A 16,464-nucleotide genomic window follows, 5' to 3' on the forward strand; every position below is an offset into this window, starting at 1 on the left:
AATAAACTGTTTGTCTTTTGCCAACCTTTTCTCAGCGTTTTTTATTTTTAAGATGAGCAATTTGTTAGCGAACAGTCTACTCGCGTTACGTCGCACTGTCATTCTCTAGTTAAATTTATTTTGTTTATCAAGAAAGCCGTGCGTAGACCTCAGAGAAAAACGGTCTGAGACTAACGATAAAACAGAGTTCAAATGCATCCTGGTGCAGTAAATGAAGAAAAAGCTATGACATTTCATAGCAAGCAGTATACAAAGAAACTACACAACGATCCGATCGTTGTTTGATGAACAAATAAGCGAAGAAATGTTCTGCGTAAACATTGCTTTGAAAAGAAAATCACACTTTGATTTTAAAATTGCCTTTAATACTACGAAAGTTCTTCAAACAGACTTTTAGCCTGCGTAGCTGGCTGTATTGTAGGCGCGCGCGAAATAAAGTTTTGGCGGCGAAGCTGATAGAAGCGAGCGGCGAAGCCAAAAGTCCCCCTCCCCATTCTCCTCGCGGCTTTGCCGCTCGCTTCTATCGGCTCCGCCGCCAAAACTTTATTTCGCGCGCGCCTACAATACCGCCAGCTACGCAGGCTAACAGACTTTCAGTGAAATATACTGAGACATCTTACTCTCTACCTTTTTATCTTATTAGTTTAAGTATTTGTGTATGTATTCAGCCAAGATCGTCACAAATTTCATAATGCTAACATAAGAAAAGCCCGCCCCAACGGTGTTGCGAGGCGTTTGTTTGACTGTTTTAGCTAAGAATCAAATTTTATTAAGTGAAGGAAAAAATGGGACGAGATAAGAAAATATAACTCTAAGGAAAATAACGAACATAGACCGAAAAAAAATGAGCTCAAAAGACTGCACTGCACGGCGTGTGAACAAAATCATGAATACTCGCCTCTTTGGACAATAACCAGGCCTTAATTCGTTCGTTTTGCAACGTTTAGTGAGCGAAAATTTTCATTTTAATAGGAAAAAATCCAACGTTTCGCCGCGCCGGATCGGAGTAAAATGATTTCACTTCAAGATTTCCGGCGGATACCGGTTACCGTGACCGTGGCCAAGAGGAAAATTCTGCCTGCTCCAAGTAAGGAGCCAATGAGATTGTAGGGTTTCCAGGATACCGCCCACTAACTGCCATTATCTCAATTGTCTTGGTGAATTACAATGTCTACCAGCAGGTTAGATAAACAGACGCCCAAGCATGTGTTCGCATTGTGAAGGTAGAAGAAGCAAAATGTCCTTTTTAGAAAAGACAAACAAATTAAGGAAGAAGAGCGTAGGGATTTGCAAACTGTACCCGACTACATCTACAGATCTCTTGCCATCTCATTGCACTTTCTAAGGAAGAGAGCTAGTAGTATAGAATGTGGCAAGACAAAGTTGCTGGATGCAAACTATTGGAATGAAAAAAAATTCCAGGGAACACGAGGTATTTTAAAGACCACTTATTTGAGTGTGCACTTAAAATCGTCCGGAGAGCTTTTAGTAATTTGCTTCTGATTTTGATTCCAGTTACAGAATTACCATCGTCTTCAACGGAAATAAATCCACCCTCAATTCTTCTTACTCTGAATCATGTTTATTTTCAACCATATTGCCTGCAATATTACAACAGTCCAGCTGTTTTTTATTCCTCATTTCTGAAAAGAGTTTTTACTCTTTTACTTGAAAAAATATATAAGCTGTGATTCAAAAACAAACATTGTCATAGTAATATTATTTTCTTCAAACAGCACACTGGCAACCGACGGTTAATGGAGCACATTTTTCCATAAACTTGGCCTGTCGGAAGCCGATCACTGTTTTACACTTAGGATAATGATATCTATTAATGGCTTCATAACACGCAACGTGTCTATTTAAACATTGTACTTGATTGACGAATTTTTTTCTACACCTATCGAACTTTCTCACAATATTTGAAATGCACGGATTACGGACATTTCTGACAGTGCGATTGTGCGCAGATGGCTTGTCAAGCGATGTGTCGGTACGACTTGCGACATCATTCCCTTGGTTAATGCTCTCCTCTGATTGAAAGGCATTGCCTTGTGACTGGTTCTCATGGTCCATATCGCTTGTCACGTTGTTCTCCTGTTTGTTGCTCTCTTCTGATTGGAAGGCATTGCCTTTTGGCTGGCTCTCATTGTCCATCTCACTTGTGACGTCAACCCATTGGTTGATGTTCTTCTCTGATTGGAAAGCATTGCCTTGTGGATGGGTCTCTTGGTCCATACCACTTGTGACATCATTCTCTTGGTTGATGCCCTCCTCTGGTTGAAAAGCATCGTCTTCAAGCTGGATCTCTAGGTTCATGCCACTTGTGACGTCATCCCATTGGTGGATGCTTTCCTCTGATTGGAGGCCATTGTCTTGTGGCTGGGTCTCTTGTCCAGGTGTCTGTTGATTGAAGATCTGATCCAGGGGTAATGACATATCCAGGAAAAGAGGTTTTGTAAAACTTAGGCTGGAGCAGCTCAAAATGACAATTGTTGATAACATTATCTGTTTGAAACAAAATGAAGAAATTAGTTGGAAACAATGCAAGGAATCCATCTCTCTCTCCCTATCTCTCTCTCTCTCTCTCTCTCTCTCTCTCTCTCTCTCTCTCTCTCTCTCTCTCTTTTTCACTTACAATATCTTTTAACGAAGAAACGTTGCAACGCTTAAAGCACTATACAAAAAGCTACAAGCTGCAGCACTTTACAATAATTTACAATGTTGGAAAACGATTATTGAACTGCCAAGTATTGCCATCAAAATAACAATTTTCAAATTGTATTTTATTTCGTGTTGCTTCTGGAACGGTTTTACGATTCTTTGAAAGCATCTTGTATAATCATATATAAGTGCTGCTGAGATTCGTATGGAAACAAAAAACAAGCTTGTTCACTCAGGAAGGATTCACACTTGATGCACTGAAGTTTCGCATCGTACTCTAAAAAGGGAGAATCTAATTGTCGCGGGTCGAGGATTAGGGTTAGGGTTAGGGTAAGCGACAATTTACCCGCGACCAGCGACAATTAGCTACTACCTCGAAAAAGAAGAAGATCTCCAGGTGTAGAATACGAGCAGAAGAAAATATGGGGATGAACAAAGTTTCTCCGCAGTCAGTTCTACATTCAGTGATTGTCTACCAATCCTCGCATTTTGACATGTGATTAGGCAGGTTATGTGTGCTTCTTATTTGTTGACATGTTAAATTCCATTTCATTTCTAGTAGCTGTGCGGGTGACTTTTACTTCACGTTTCAGTCATTTCATGATGAGATGAATCTCAAAACCTTTTTCAAAACTTGGCTCTTTTAAAGGCTGTGTGTAGTCAGTTTGGACAAACAAACGCGCTGCTAAACTGTACGTGCAGTGGGATCAAGGTAAGTTAAAATGAGGTGAGGTGACTTAGAAATAGAAAGCAAAGTTCGACAAAGGACTTGTACTTTTACACAATCCAGGAAATAGTTTTCTATCATATTAACATCAGCAATGCTGTTACTTGATTAAGGGCAACTACATTGGTACTGCTCGCACGGACTACATTCTGCATATCAAAGTTACAAATTTTCACGAAGCAATAGTAATTCTTGACATATACTTTGGTGGATCGTACTTACTTTCGCTGTAGTATTCATCCTATCTGACTAAGGTGTTCGTCTCTGAATAATGAATTTCCCTCTGGTAATGGTGCCACTTAGAATACTGTAGTCAATCAAAAAAGGGAACACAATTCATTTTAGACTTCATCGTTTGTGTTTCCTAATAGCTTTTCAGTCCTTACGAGTGCATTTCATTAGATTGGCGCAAGGGACATGTTTGAAAGAAAGACATTCTCCTTAACTCTTCTTAAACCTACGCAGTTAGACGCAGATAAAAAGCGTTTAGGTGATATTTTAAAGAGTAATGTCTGAAAAGGTGATTTTGATGTATTTAAATTTTTTTTACTATGTTTTGTTATTGCACTGTTTTTTTCTGTGACTGAACATGCTTTCCCTATGGAAAAATAGCGGTTTGGAACTGCTCGAAGTTGCGCTGCCGCTGCAGCGCAACTTCGAGCAGTTTCAAACCGCCGCTATAAGCGGCTTAGTATTACAGACACTTCTTAATCTTAAGAACTCTTGTATGCCATTTGTGACACTCCCGATTTTACATACAAATTATTTTACTAATACTGAGTTAACCAAATTTTAAAACGGCTTTGCTTGGAGCTTTTCCACAATTCCTACTGGAGTAATAAGTTCTGAAAGCACATTGTACTTCACAAAAGACGTACTGTTTGACATAAATTGACCTACTGTATTAAGCCAATTGTCTCCAGTCTTCTCGGTCAATATTCAACAAGTCATGATGGTTTTGCTTACCTTTGAAGTCAACTTGCTCAGTTCACCTTGAAGAATTGAACTCATAATAGCTTTCAGTCAGCTTTACCAAGGTTTTTATACTTTTTTTCCTCTAATTAATTCCGTAATCTACAAGGAAAATCTTCCCAACTGGGCAAAACGTGTGTTAGCAATTTCCACCTACATGAACGGAAGTTTAATCACTTCTGTTCTATTATTAATTTGATTTGTTCACTGCACATTGCTTTGGTGAGAAGCACACCGAACAATCTGACTGTGTGACAGCAAGTTTCATGACATCATTGGAAATGTCATATTTAGTATAGTAACATTACACCAATGATAATGTTTTTCGCCAGTTCTGTCTGGCTACTCAAACTTTGAATAGTATTTGCTGTTCACGTGCGCGAAGTTTTTTGCCAGTTTCACAGAAAAAAACTAGCTATTTAGTGAACTAGCTAGTTATTGAGCAATTGTCGATATTTACCCTCTCCACTCGGGAAATATCCACTCATATCATTAGTAATTTTTTTCATCCTTTTGAATCGTAGCATTATGAGATGAGGAGCCTGTCATTCAAGTCGTGAGACTAGATAACTTCAATATAGTTTCTTTCTTTGATGAAGAAAGAAATTTTACTTTAAAATTAAATCACAGTTTTTCGGTCACTGTAGAATTCTGTGCCTCGGACGTTAAATCTCAGTTGCACCTCAGACTAAAAGAAAAGGCTTTGCAGTTCAATGGTTAAGTGTTATCACTAATCAAGAAAGTTTCTTGTTGCTTCGGTTGAATCGGAAGGGGAAAACAACAACAACGGCAAACAACAACACCAGTGAGAAAAAATAAGTTCCGTGCCAATGCTATTTTTTAAAAATGGGGTTTTCAATTATGTTAAAGTACAACGTATACAATTAAGAAAGAAAGTCTTTTGCTAAACACATTTCTATCTTTTTCCTTTGTGGGCGAAACAAATTCAACAAGCAAAAACTAAAATCTTGGATTACTTCTAGTTCCATCTTCTTCCCCTGTTAGTTTGGTTGTGATGCTATAAAAAGATACTGTGGGCGGCGAAAAATGCGACGGCCCACAGTTCAAACGAACTAGAGCCAGGCCCTCCGCTGTTGCATGCAATGACTAATGCGCAGGCGTATACTAAATGTCTCTTTTCGTGTGTGTTTCCTCAAACGATATTACACTCATTTTTTGACATTTTAACTCTTTAATATTACTGTTATTATCAAGGATGTTTAGGGAACTGTTCTAGGTAACAATCATGTTTGTTGTTTTATTAAGTCAAGGTTGAAAACATCCACAAGTTTGTGCCAGCAGATAAAAGCTTAATACCTTACGTTTCTTTTCTAGCTGGTAACGAAATGGTTGAGATAAAAATACAAACTGAGCTCATATAGAGTTCCGGTAGGTTTTGCCGCTTGACTTCATTTTTCCAAAAATAGGATTTGGTGTGAGTATTGGCGCAATAGCCGAGTAAAAATAGAAAATATGACGTCATATGCAGATAGCTGTTAACGTTGATGATCTTCAAAACCTGACTTTAGACCACACATGCTAGTTCATAGAAACTGAAATATGTAAAACGAAGTCGTTAACGTGGTATTAAATCTTTTAAGTCATCTCCAGAGTAAACTGCGCGTGCGTGGAACTAATTTCTTAGTTTAGCCTTGGCACCTATAAGGTTGCGTTCGATTGACCGTATTCGGCCGGAATACGAATAAGCAAAATGGCCGTAAGATTTCATCTTTTAAGTAAATTTGGGAAGACATGTCTGCAACCTTTCGCTAAAACATGATAATTTAAGAGCCTGTGTTTTGTATTCCAGTAACTTCAAAAGCCTCTCATGAGGAATTCTTATATTCCGACTCCGGAAAAGGGCCAATCGAACGCAACCTGTTTGTGTTTATTTTATATGCCCATATATTCAAATACGTGGTTTTATCTGATAGTTTGTTTGTTCAATTTAACGCGTTTGAGATGTTGTAATTCATCTGCTAATTTTAGATATTCATGTTCGTAGCATTAAAAGAACTTCCTCGAACAAACATTAAAGAAAAGAAATCATTTAAATTATCATAGAAATTCTTTGATAAATAGAATAACGAATCTCTTGAGTCAAATACAATTTCTTTCCATCTTTGCTCAATAAAATAAACTGTTTGTCTTTGCCAACTCTTTAAGAGTGTGTTTAAGGGAAAGAGGATTTTCTCAGACAGCCAACTTCTAGGAAAAATTTTTATCCTGGGATAACCTGGCACAGAAATTTCCGATAGAGGAAAGTTCGCAAGTTAATTCCTGTACGAATCCTAAATGCCTTAAAAAGTTTTCTTTTCCCCGTAGATCAAGTTACCAGCCATTTTCTCTATTGTGTGGGTTAATTGCAATGTCTACAAACAGGTTGTATAAACAAACACTAAAGCATGTGTCCGCATTGTGAGTGAAGAAGCAAAACGTCCTTTTTTGTAGGAAGACAAGCTAGTTAAGGAAGAAAAAAGGAGAAATTTGTAAACTAAAAACCTAAAAACGAAAGCATCTGCAGATCTCTCAACATTCCAGTGCACCTTAATCAGAAAGAGAATAAATATTATGGAATGTGTGAGGATAAAATTTTGAAAATAAAGCCAACAATTCTCGTCTATTTCATTAAAGTCATTGTTGCTCAATTTCTTCACTGACTCCAGCTAGGTGATGTCACTGAAAGCAACAGGATGTAAATCTATTGACAAGACGACACACAGTTTAGTAATTATATGCAAAGGGCATTCAATGTCGAGTTTTTGCTTTTTTGAAACCGAGTTATTTCTGATTCAAGGCAGACTTATACTTAATCAAAATTTAGTCGTTTCGTTTTCGTTTATGTTCAACCGCAAACTGTGTTTATGGAGATTAAATTCGGATTCAAAAAAGCTTAGAAGCAAAATAAGATTTCTTTCTGTTAGCTAAAAATGCCTGCTTATCATGATATGAAAAGACTCGAACCCGACAAAGTAGGAATACACACTGAATGAATATATAAATGACATATAAATTCAGATTGTCAAGTTGCCGTTATAAAAAAAAAAAAACATGACGACCAGCCTTATATCCTCGTCCCCGTCATCGTAGCCCCCGGGAATGCTTCGGCAGCCGAGTGACAGCGCCGAGAGGCGAGTGTCCGGCGCCTTAAAATAACCAGAACCCGTGTGCTAAGGGAAGGAAAACCCCTACAGAAAACCACTGGCCCTCCAGGTTGGGGGTTGGGCGTGGGGCCAACAACTCCACCCCGTAAAAAATACCTAGTTACGGAAACCGCAAAATTATGTGCGGCCCTATGCCCCACTGGGGGCTCAAAGGACTAAAGGCTGGTTTCCATATGATCGCAGATCGCAATAAGGTCTGCGATCGTCTGCGATCCTGCGATCGTGATCGCAGACGATCGCAGAAGATAGAACCATGTTCTATTTAAAGGCTGGTTTCCATATGATCGCGGATCGCAGATCGCAGATCGCAGATCGCAAACAATCGCAAATTGATCGCAGACGATCGCAGGAGATAGAACATGGTTCTATCTTCTGCGATCGTCTGCGATCACGATCGCAGGATCGCAGACGATCGCAGAAGTAGTTTCCATATGATCGCAGACGATCGCAGACCTTATTGCGATCTGCGATCTGCGATCTGCGATCCGCGATCATATGGAAACCAGCCTTTAGATAGAACATGGTTCTATCTTCTGCGATCGTCTGCGATCACGATCGCAGGATCGCAGACGATCGCAGACTTTATTGCGATCTGCGATCATATGGAAACCAGCCTTAAGAGAGAGCCTTAGATCCTCCGAGCAGTTCGGGTGCAGCTAGCCTGGCAAGTGTGGAGTTATTTGCGACGGTGCTGCCTTTTTGTTACTGCGCATATGTTCTGTGCATCTTGAAATGTTGATAGGAACTCGGGTTTCTTAAGGAAGGTGGCTACTAATACAAAGGTATTTTTTATGCGGTTTATGACTACACGGGAAAAGCAGCTCTTAGCAGGGGCTGCTGGGATCGAAAAAGAAAATTGGGGGTAACCACGCATTTTTCGGAGGTAATTAATCTTTTCCAACAACCCTCGCTAAGATCTCCTTTTCCCAAATAATCATAAACGGCACAAAATTACCACTGGCATTTTTCGTTAGAATCTGCCCAAAGTTCATAGGTGACTGCGATACATAAAATTTAAACGCGAGGCCGAGGAGGGAGGGGGGGGGGGGGGGTTATGGTTGGGGTCTGGGTCGGGGTCGGGACCGGTCGGTACAAGGGGTCTCTACCACAGGAATTTTGCTTTTTTTTTCTGGTCAAAACTGTACAAATTCTTGACTGAAGTACCTTTACCGAAATGAAATTGCTCCTAGAGTGTTAGAAAATAAAATCAAGGAAGAGCACAGTATAACCAGCTATTAGCAATTAGCCTACACGCGAGAAGAACTTGAAACCGTGGACAATCTTTTATGTTGGAATCGATCCGGCTGCCGTCATGGCCATCCGTACCCGCAAGCCTCCGCGAATTAATCGCTCAACCACGTACCAAACTGCTGAAAAGTTTAATGTTGCCATTGACACAAATGTGTTTTTTTGGATATCCAAAGTGACAGAACTAGGTAACAGTTTCCATTTAAATGTGCTACAAGATAGTTCGGAGATAAATTTCTTCGGTAGCTATAGAGAGGAAAAGTATCTGCCCTTCTTCGACAGTAGTGTATCAGCTCTTGTAATTGTTCTAATTGTGTAGCAGCTGCTATTGTTTTTATAGGGTTGGGGGTATTGTTCTGATGTTTGCTCTGTTGTTTTCCAGAAAGATTGCAAGCCAGTCACGTGAGACCTTATGAGAGCTGCTGCATGGCCCCTCTTCGTCCTTTTTTAACTAAATTCCGAGTTTTTAGCACTTCATATGTTCGGATCGCGATGATGACGTATAAACTATGAACAGTACACACTTGTTGTTAATGTTGTTAATGATGATGATGATGATGATGATGATGGTCTGGACTAAAAGGCAACAGACGTTTATTTTTGCTGGGAAATAGGACGGGACGCCAGTCATCTTATATAGGCGCCGATGGATGCCGCTGTTAGTTCATTTGTTGATCCCACCCTTTTTACGACTGTGAAACATGAAGTGAATGAATGAACTTGAGAAAGACACCAGGGGTGGTCACTGATTTGTTACGTCCCTAGTGGTTCTTTTACGTTCCTAAAGATCAGTGAAAGTTGCAATTTCCTCGGCGTTTACTGTTTGCGTTTTTCGTTTCGTTGAGTGTGCTTTCGTTTTATTGCTAAGTCTGTGATAGAGTAGGTCCCGCTTTGAAATCGTGCAGAAACATTACATAAAAAGCACCCAAATAACGTAGAAAACAAAGCCCCTGTTAACACGTTGTCCGCCGAAACCCTTCAAAACGATAGCCTGCAGAACAGGCGATAATTTTTATTATTATTTTTTTTGAAGGCAAGCGGGGACAAGCTCGAGTCGAGCTCGGGGCGTCGCGCGTGACTCGCGCCCAAATGTGGGACAAATTTACACCAGTGTATGGCTACCCTACGGAAGCTTATAGGTGCCATCTGAGTTTAAAAATCCGACATCCGCGTTATGAAAATCCGACATCCGAGTTGTAAAAAATCCGAGTTGTGAGAATCCGACATCCGAGTTGTTAAAATCTGACATCCGAGTAGTTACTTCATTCAGAGCTGGCATGTTGGGTTGACAGACATGCGCGACTCCCGCGGGGTGTCCATTGTGTTGATAAAAGCCTTCAGACAGTTTTTTTTATACAAGCATGTCTTTAAGCGATTTTCCTTTTCTATATAAGATCAAGGGAGGTTCCTTATATATCTCTCTCAGTAATGGCTGGTTTTATATTAAATGCCATTTGCCCATTAGAATGTTTTTCAAACATAGCAGTGATGATTGAAATTGTGTCTCAAAGGGTAGAATTTTCTTGTGCACTCTCTGTTTTTGTGTTAGAGCTTTTTTTCTACCTGCGAAGTGTACTTCTGAGAGGATTTTGTCGACCAGGGCCCAGTTGCTCGAAACATGGTTAGCGCTAACCCGAGTTAAATACCATGACAACCTATAGGTTTTAATACCTCTTAACCAATGGTTAGCGCTAGCCAAGCTTCGAGCAACTCAGCCCAGACTATTGGGATAACCTCTTGAGTTCAGGCGTGTTCTAAATTTTTTAATGTTCTCCTCTGGCAAACGTAACTCTAGAAGAGTTTGTCCTTAGAATCCTATGAGCTTCTCCTTTCACGAAGCCTTTGTTTTGCCTGCTGGGTGGCAACCGTTGTAATTTGTGTACTGAAATGTTTCAGTAGGTTTGTAATGCGTGCGCACGTCGAGAATAGATTCTTTCTCGAATCTCTCTCCCTTATAGACTGTTGTATCCAAGAAAGTTGTTCCTAATTGTGAGACTTCAGCGGGAAAGTTGTAGTAGGGTGGTAAGAATTTGCGTGCTTAACGAATTGTTCTATTTCTTCTTTTTTTTCATCCCACAAGGAAAACAAAATAATCGTAAATGAACCTTTTCCGCATTAGTGGTTTGTTAATGCTCTGCCTTAACATCTCCTTTTCTATTGATGGCATAAAGATGTTGGCAAAAGCTACTGCAGTTTTCGTGCCCATGGCAGTGCCGTGTGTTTGGAGATAGTCTTTTCCGTTAAATTGGAAGGAGGTCTCCTTGAATATAAGATTGAGCATTTCTCTGAGAAACTTTGTAGCTATAGATGTTTTTTAATTTGTAATGGACGTTTTCTTATGCGTTGCATACTATAGTGATTACTTCCTCCTGTGGGATATTCGTGTAAAGGCTAGTGACAGCAATTGAGACTAGAAAAGCGTTTCTAGGCGCTCTAGTGCTTTGTGTCGTATCTTTAAGATACGAGTCGTCCTGTATCTGTGCTATTGGCTGAAGTAGTTTGTCTACGAATGATTATGGACGTTCTGTTGGACCATCACACCCAGATATGATAGGTCTTCCGACTAATGTCGGTTTGTGAATTTTTGTGAGGGTATAAAACACTGGAATTCGAGGGGGATATGGTACGTATTTGGTTAAACTATTTAACCATCATTTCATCTGTGCACAGGGCTTGGTGTTTAACTCTCTGGGATGTCTCTAACCATTGGTTTGTTTAGTGGCTGAAGGTTATTTCTATCATCCAATTGTTCCTTGCCCTCATTTTTACACCTCAGATGTCGGATCTTTACAACTCGGATGTCGGATTTTCATCACGGATGTCGGATTTTTACCGTGACTGGGATGTCGGATTTTCACAACTCGAATGTCGGATTTTTACTACTAGGATGTCAGATTTTAGCAACTAGGATGTCGGATTTTTACAACTCAGATGTCGGATTTTACAACTCAGATGTCGGATTTTTACAACTCGGATGTCGGTTTTTTACAACTCGGATGTCGGATATTAAGAACTCAGATGTCGGATTTTTACAATTCAGATCTCGGATTTTCAAATTAAAGACTTCGATGTCGGATTTTCAAGAACTAAGATGGCACCCATAAGCTTACCCACCCGCAGTAGCCGAGAAAAACTGTCCAATGCTGCCTATGAATTAACTTTCATGTCTGTCCAAAAAATAATTTGGTACAGACCAAACTGTGCTAGACTTAGATCTTTTACAGTCAGTCTACGTCACGTGTGGCCAGTATTTCCGATAACTTCGGAAATAAGCATCCTGGATTGGCTATTTATTCGCATTTTGGTTATGCAGCGGGCGTTTGTAATTGCGGGCGTGTTATAGCTACTCTCAGCAAACCTCTCTTGTTCAAACACAATACAAAATAACTAGTAGACAATTTCGATTTGCTTTAGAATTTTTATTTCAGCTGTTATATCGGGTTCTGTTTCTGTATTTTTCCCGTAATGTTTGCTAAAATTCTGCTCGGAAATGGGGTATATATTATGTCAGCAGAAAGCTCACTGCCCGGCAGGTAGTGAATAAATAAAATTCTGCTGGCAGAATTCATCGAAACCTACCATGCATGGGTACAAGGGTTCAACGGGAAAATCACGGGTAACCAAATTTAGCAGCGTAAATTGAAAACCTGCGTAAGTGATATATAAGCAGGATTTTTCTCTTTATTTTTATGGGGGTAATCTACGATTGGACAGAGTGAATAATCGCTAATGACAGGATTTGCAGAAAGGTGAATTTCAAAATGAAATCCTCTACACAAGTGAGTAACCTGTAACACATTTGTAACTGATACAAGAAAACGCTTCTTTATTTCATATTTTAACTTCACCTTTCATCAACTTTAAGTGGATTCAATCAGCTAGTAAACTACCTTACTGAGTTAATTAACAGTAACCTTTGCTATATGTGCTTTGTTTTACTTTGCTATACACGCACTTGCAATTGCATTATCTGAGGAAATAAGAAATGATTACACAAAGCCTACTTCATACCACTGTTTTCAATGACGTTTTTGTGGAGACGTCAAAGCATATCTCTGATCGGTTCTGGCGTACTACTACGTCAGTGATAAAATTATAATAATCGAATAGCCACATCCTCCGATCAACAGTTTTAAAATCCTCTTCGCAATAGAAAGAAATTCATTTTAACGTCAAAACTTTTTAGAAGCTGGTAATGTAACAGGGGCTTTTGGGGCATTTTAGTTCTGTGGCTAAGCGAGAGGTGCCCTGCTACCTACCGAGATCTCTTTAACATCAAGTGGATCAGATCTTCTTCACAGGAAGTCAACATAGCGTTTATTGCAGATCTTGATTCATTCTCTTACAGGCAGAACTCAGGAGCTTTTACCGAAGAACAGTTGACCTATAACAGCCGTAGCCATTAGTATTTCGACAACTCAATTTCACTTCCGTAAGCTTAACAAATGGAGGAAATTACTTTTCGCGCCTTTACAAACTGACGCTCATTTCTTTTTCGAAAGAACAGCGGATATTGAACTTCTGTGTTTTACTTGACGGTTACAAAGGCTCTGATATTTCCTAAACTGAGTGAAATCTATGTCTGTACTGAAAAAGGTCTCATAATAGTAACTGATCAACATTTCGTATCCGTTTTTTCTGAATCAGGATGTAAAACTAATAATCACTAATCTAACCCTAACAATTCCTTATAATTTTCACGCTTAGCTGAAATAAAGTAATTCAATATTACTGTAACCAACTATGCTACCGTTTTAGTCCCTCTTTTTTGTACTGTTACAAGTTGATTTTCTTATACTTCCCATACATTTACGCAGTTACACATTGCAACTGTAACAGCACCTATAATATTCTTTCTCAGTAGTTCTTGAACATAGTTATATAGAGCGTTTTCATCCACGTGACTATCAGCCATATTGGTTTACTGAAACAAAAGAAAATATTTGCATAAAAATCAGTAGAGTTCAATTCCCAGAGGTTTAGTTTGGGACACCAACATGTCCACCGTGACGTCATGTAAAAACACTCTATACTCTAGGTTGCAAAGCAAGATAAATAAATAAACAAATAAATAAATAAATAAATAAATAAATAAATAAAAAATGAATAAATTGAACAACCTTGTTTCTGCAGATAATTTTGCATATAGCTGTCATCTTGACCTGGTCAAGCCTAAGTTGTACCAAATCTCCCCCTTCCCGGGAGAAACAGGAGTTCTATCGGCAGTCACGTGATCAAGGGACCCAGATCACACGAAAAGAGAATGAAATGACAAGCAGTGTCGACGATCCATTTCCACAAAATGGCACCAGCGGTGATAGCGATGACTGGTTTTGTGTTGCACGTCTTGTTCGTCACTGGGATTCTTGTAGAAATCGTCATGTCACTTCGACCCGTTGTAAAAGTCAACACGTTGGCTGTATTCTAAAGAAAGTTCCACCCAAGTGTGAACCAGTTTATGGCTACCCACGGGGAGATCAGTCCAAGAAAAATTGTCCAAAGCTACCAATAAACTGTCAATGTGCTGATTGAATCTGTTCAAAAATAAAATGTCAAACATACCGGCTAGAATAAACTCAGCTATTGTTATTTAACCAAGAACTGTTCACCTCCCGCCATAGGAAAGCATTTAAAGTGCACCTCATCCTCTCTTGAAAGTGCCTATCTGAGGTAAAAAAAAAACGATCCTTATCTAAAAATTTGAAGAGATTTTCAAAATGATAAATTATGTCTTTTTCTTTTCTGAAATATCTTCTCTTGTTTCTGGAGATATTTTAGTTTTTGTTCAAAAACTGATGACGTTAAATGACGTCTCAGTACAGAGATAAATCACAAAATCACATGTCAAGAATATCTCGGGAAATATTGGAGTGATGCTGCTCAAACTTGGCACCAGTAATGCTCCTCATGCAGGACACAAAATGACGGCTTCTGTGCTGTTGCCATGGCAGCAATTTTGCGTTCAGGTCTATTTCATGCTCGATTGACGTTCTCATTGTAATGTCTGTCTTAATCAGATATCGTTTACTTTCAACGAGCTGGTGAGGTTACGTAGGCAATACGGGCACTTCGTGCGTTTCAAGTAGGACTCTCTGCCTCTCCTTTCCTAGTCGAAAATGGAGATATTTGATTCATAGCAGGAAAGGACTGGGGCCGAGAGTAATGCCATGGCAACATCAAAATGGGTGTCATTTTGTGTCTTACCTGGCGTACCATTATTATTGGTGCCAATTTTGAATGGGATCACTCCAATATTTCCAGAAATATTCTTGTTTTGTGATTTACCTTCATTGTGAAACGATTTGTGACGTCACCAATTCTTGAACAAAAACTTGAATTTCTCTGGAAAAGAACTTTGCACCTGCATCACACTCTTAGGTACATGTTTTTGCCTTTTCTTTAGCGTGGACTACTACGTGAAGTTTACTAATTTCACGTTTGAAGGAGGACGTAGACAAACGACGACAAATTTTTCTTTCTCTTTTTTAATTTGGAATCGGGAAGTAAGAATCCGACTGCAGGAGGATTTTTTTTCTCTGGTCTTGAGGACATATTTGTGTGGCTTTTTTGTGTGACAACGGGGGAACACTAAATTGTTATAAACTAAGGACATTTGTATTGCTCAAAATGGGCGGATGTCTTAGCAAACAAGTACAGTCGAACCTGCATATAACGGCCCTGTATTAAGCGGCCAGTTTTCAAAGTCCCGATTGTTTGCTCCTACAAACGCTGTATTTGTTACCTGTATTAGGCGGCCACCTCTATTAAGCGGCCACGGCCACCCTGTAGCAGTCCCATGTTTGTCTTTCTTTGTTATTTTTACCTGTATTAAGCGGCCACCCTTGAATGGAAAAGCCATATACACAGTACCATGGATAACAGGAATTGTCGCTGGGAGTGCCGGCAGTCAACGACTTGCTCTACAAACAAAAGTTTCAAATTCCGAGGTGCCAAACGCACGTGTCCCACTTGTTTAAGTCGCTGTAATTCTTACCCTATTCCTATTTTAACTTGAAGAATTTTGTTATATATTGTGTTACTTTTAATTAGCAACATTACCGTTATAACTCCACTTCGATCGTAACAACTATGAAATGACGGAATGAGATATTTTGTTGTGAACTGTAAGTCACGTAAGTGAGTTAGAAATACAGTACTGTATACCGTACAAGAGTAGAGGACAATTTATTGCACAGTGCTTTTACACAATGTTACGTATATTATACCATTAAAGTTACCAGTTGGCACTGAACTTTGTTTAAAGTATTGATCTCTTGAAAGAGTGTTGATTGTCCTATTGTTTCCTTGCATGAAATGTTTATGTATGATACACCATTAAAATTGACATTGGACAACACCCAGTGAGTATTTTTAGTGATCCTGTATTAAGCGGCCACCTGTATTAAGCAGCCAGTTCTTGAAGTCCCGAGGGTGGCCGTTATATACAGGTTCGACTGTAGTTTATTTCGACAGCTTTCACGGCTTCAGATTGGTTGATTTCAATCCATTTTGATTCTTATTTCCGATTCACAAGATAGGAGTGCCTGTTAGCGAAGGAAACTGACAGGTAGTGAAAAGGCACTTGCAGCGTCAGAATTCAACATTAATTTGTTTTAATTATATACTTTTGGGCACATTGCTTTTTAACTTCCAAAAGTTCTGGGGGGGGGGGGGGGCTCAAGCCCCCCC

General features: G+C 39.4%; 1 protein-coding gene across 1 annotated transcript; it reads left to right on the forward strand.

The window, feature by feature from the left end:
• Positions 1 to 12,396: 12,396 nt before the first annotated feature.
• On the forward strand, positions 12,397 to 16,128 carry LOC146486258 (uncharacterized). Its single transcript, XM_085095984.1, has 2 exons — positions 12,397 to 12,554; positions 13,909 to 16,128. Exons 1-2 carry the CDS (start codon positions 12,537 to 12,539, stop codon positions 14,305 to 14,307), a joined length of 417 nt encoding a protein of 138 aa, XP_084952110.1. The 5' UTR covers positions 12,397 to 12,536; the 3' UTR covers positions 14,308 to 16,128.
• The last annotated feature ends 336 nt before the right edge of the window (positions 16,129 to 16,464 follow it).

The sequence above is a fragment of the Pavona decussata genome, unplaced genomic scaffold (assembly GCF_977016875.1).
Source record: "Pavona decussata unplaced genomic scaffold, jaPavDecu1.1 SCAFFOLD_21, whole genome shotgun sequence".
NCBI lineage: Eukaryota > Metazoa > Cnidaria > Anthozoa > Scleractinia > Agariciidae > Pavona > Pavona decussata.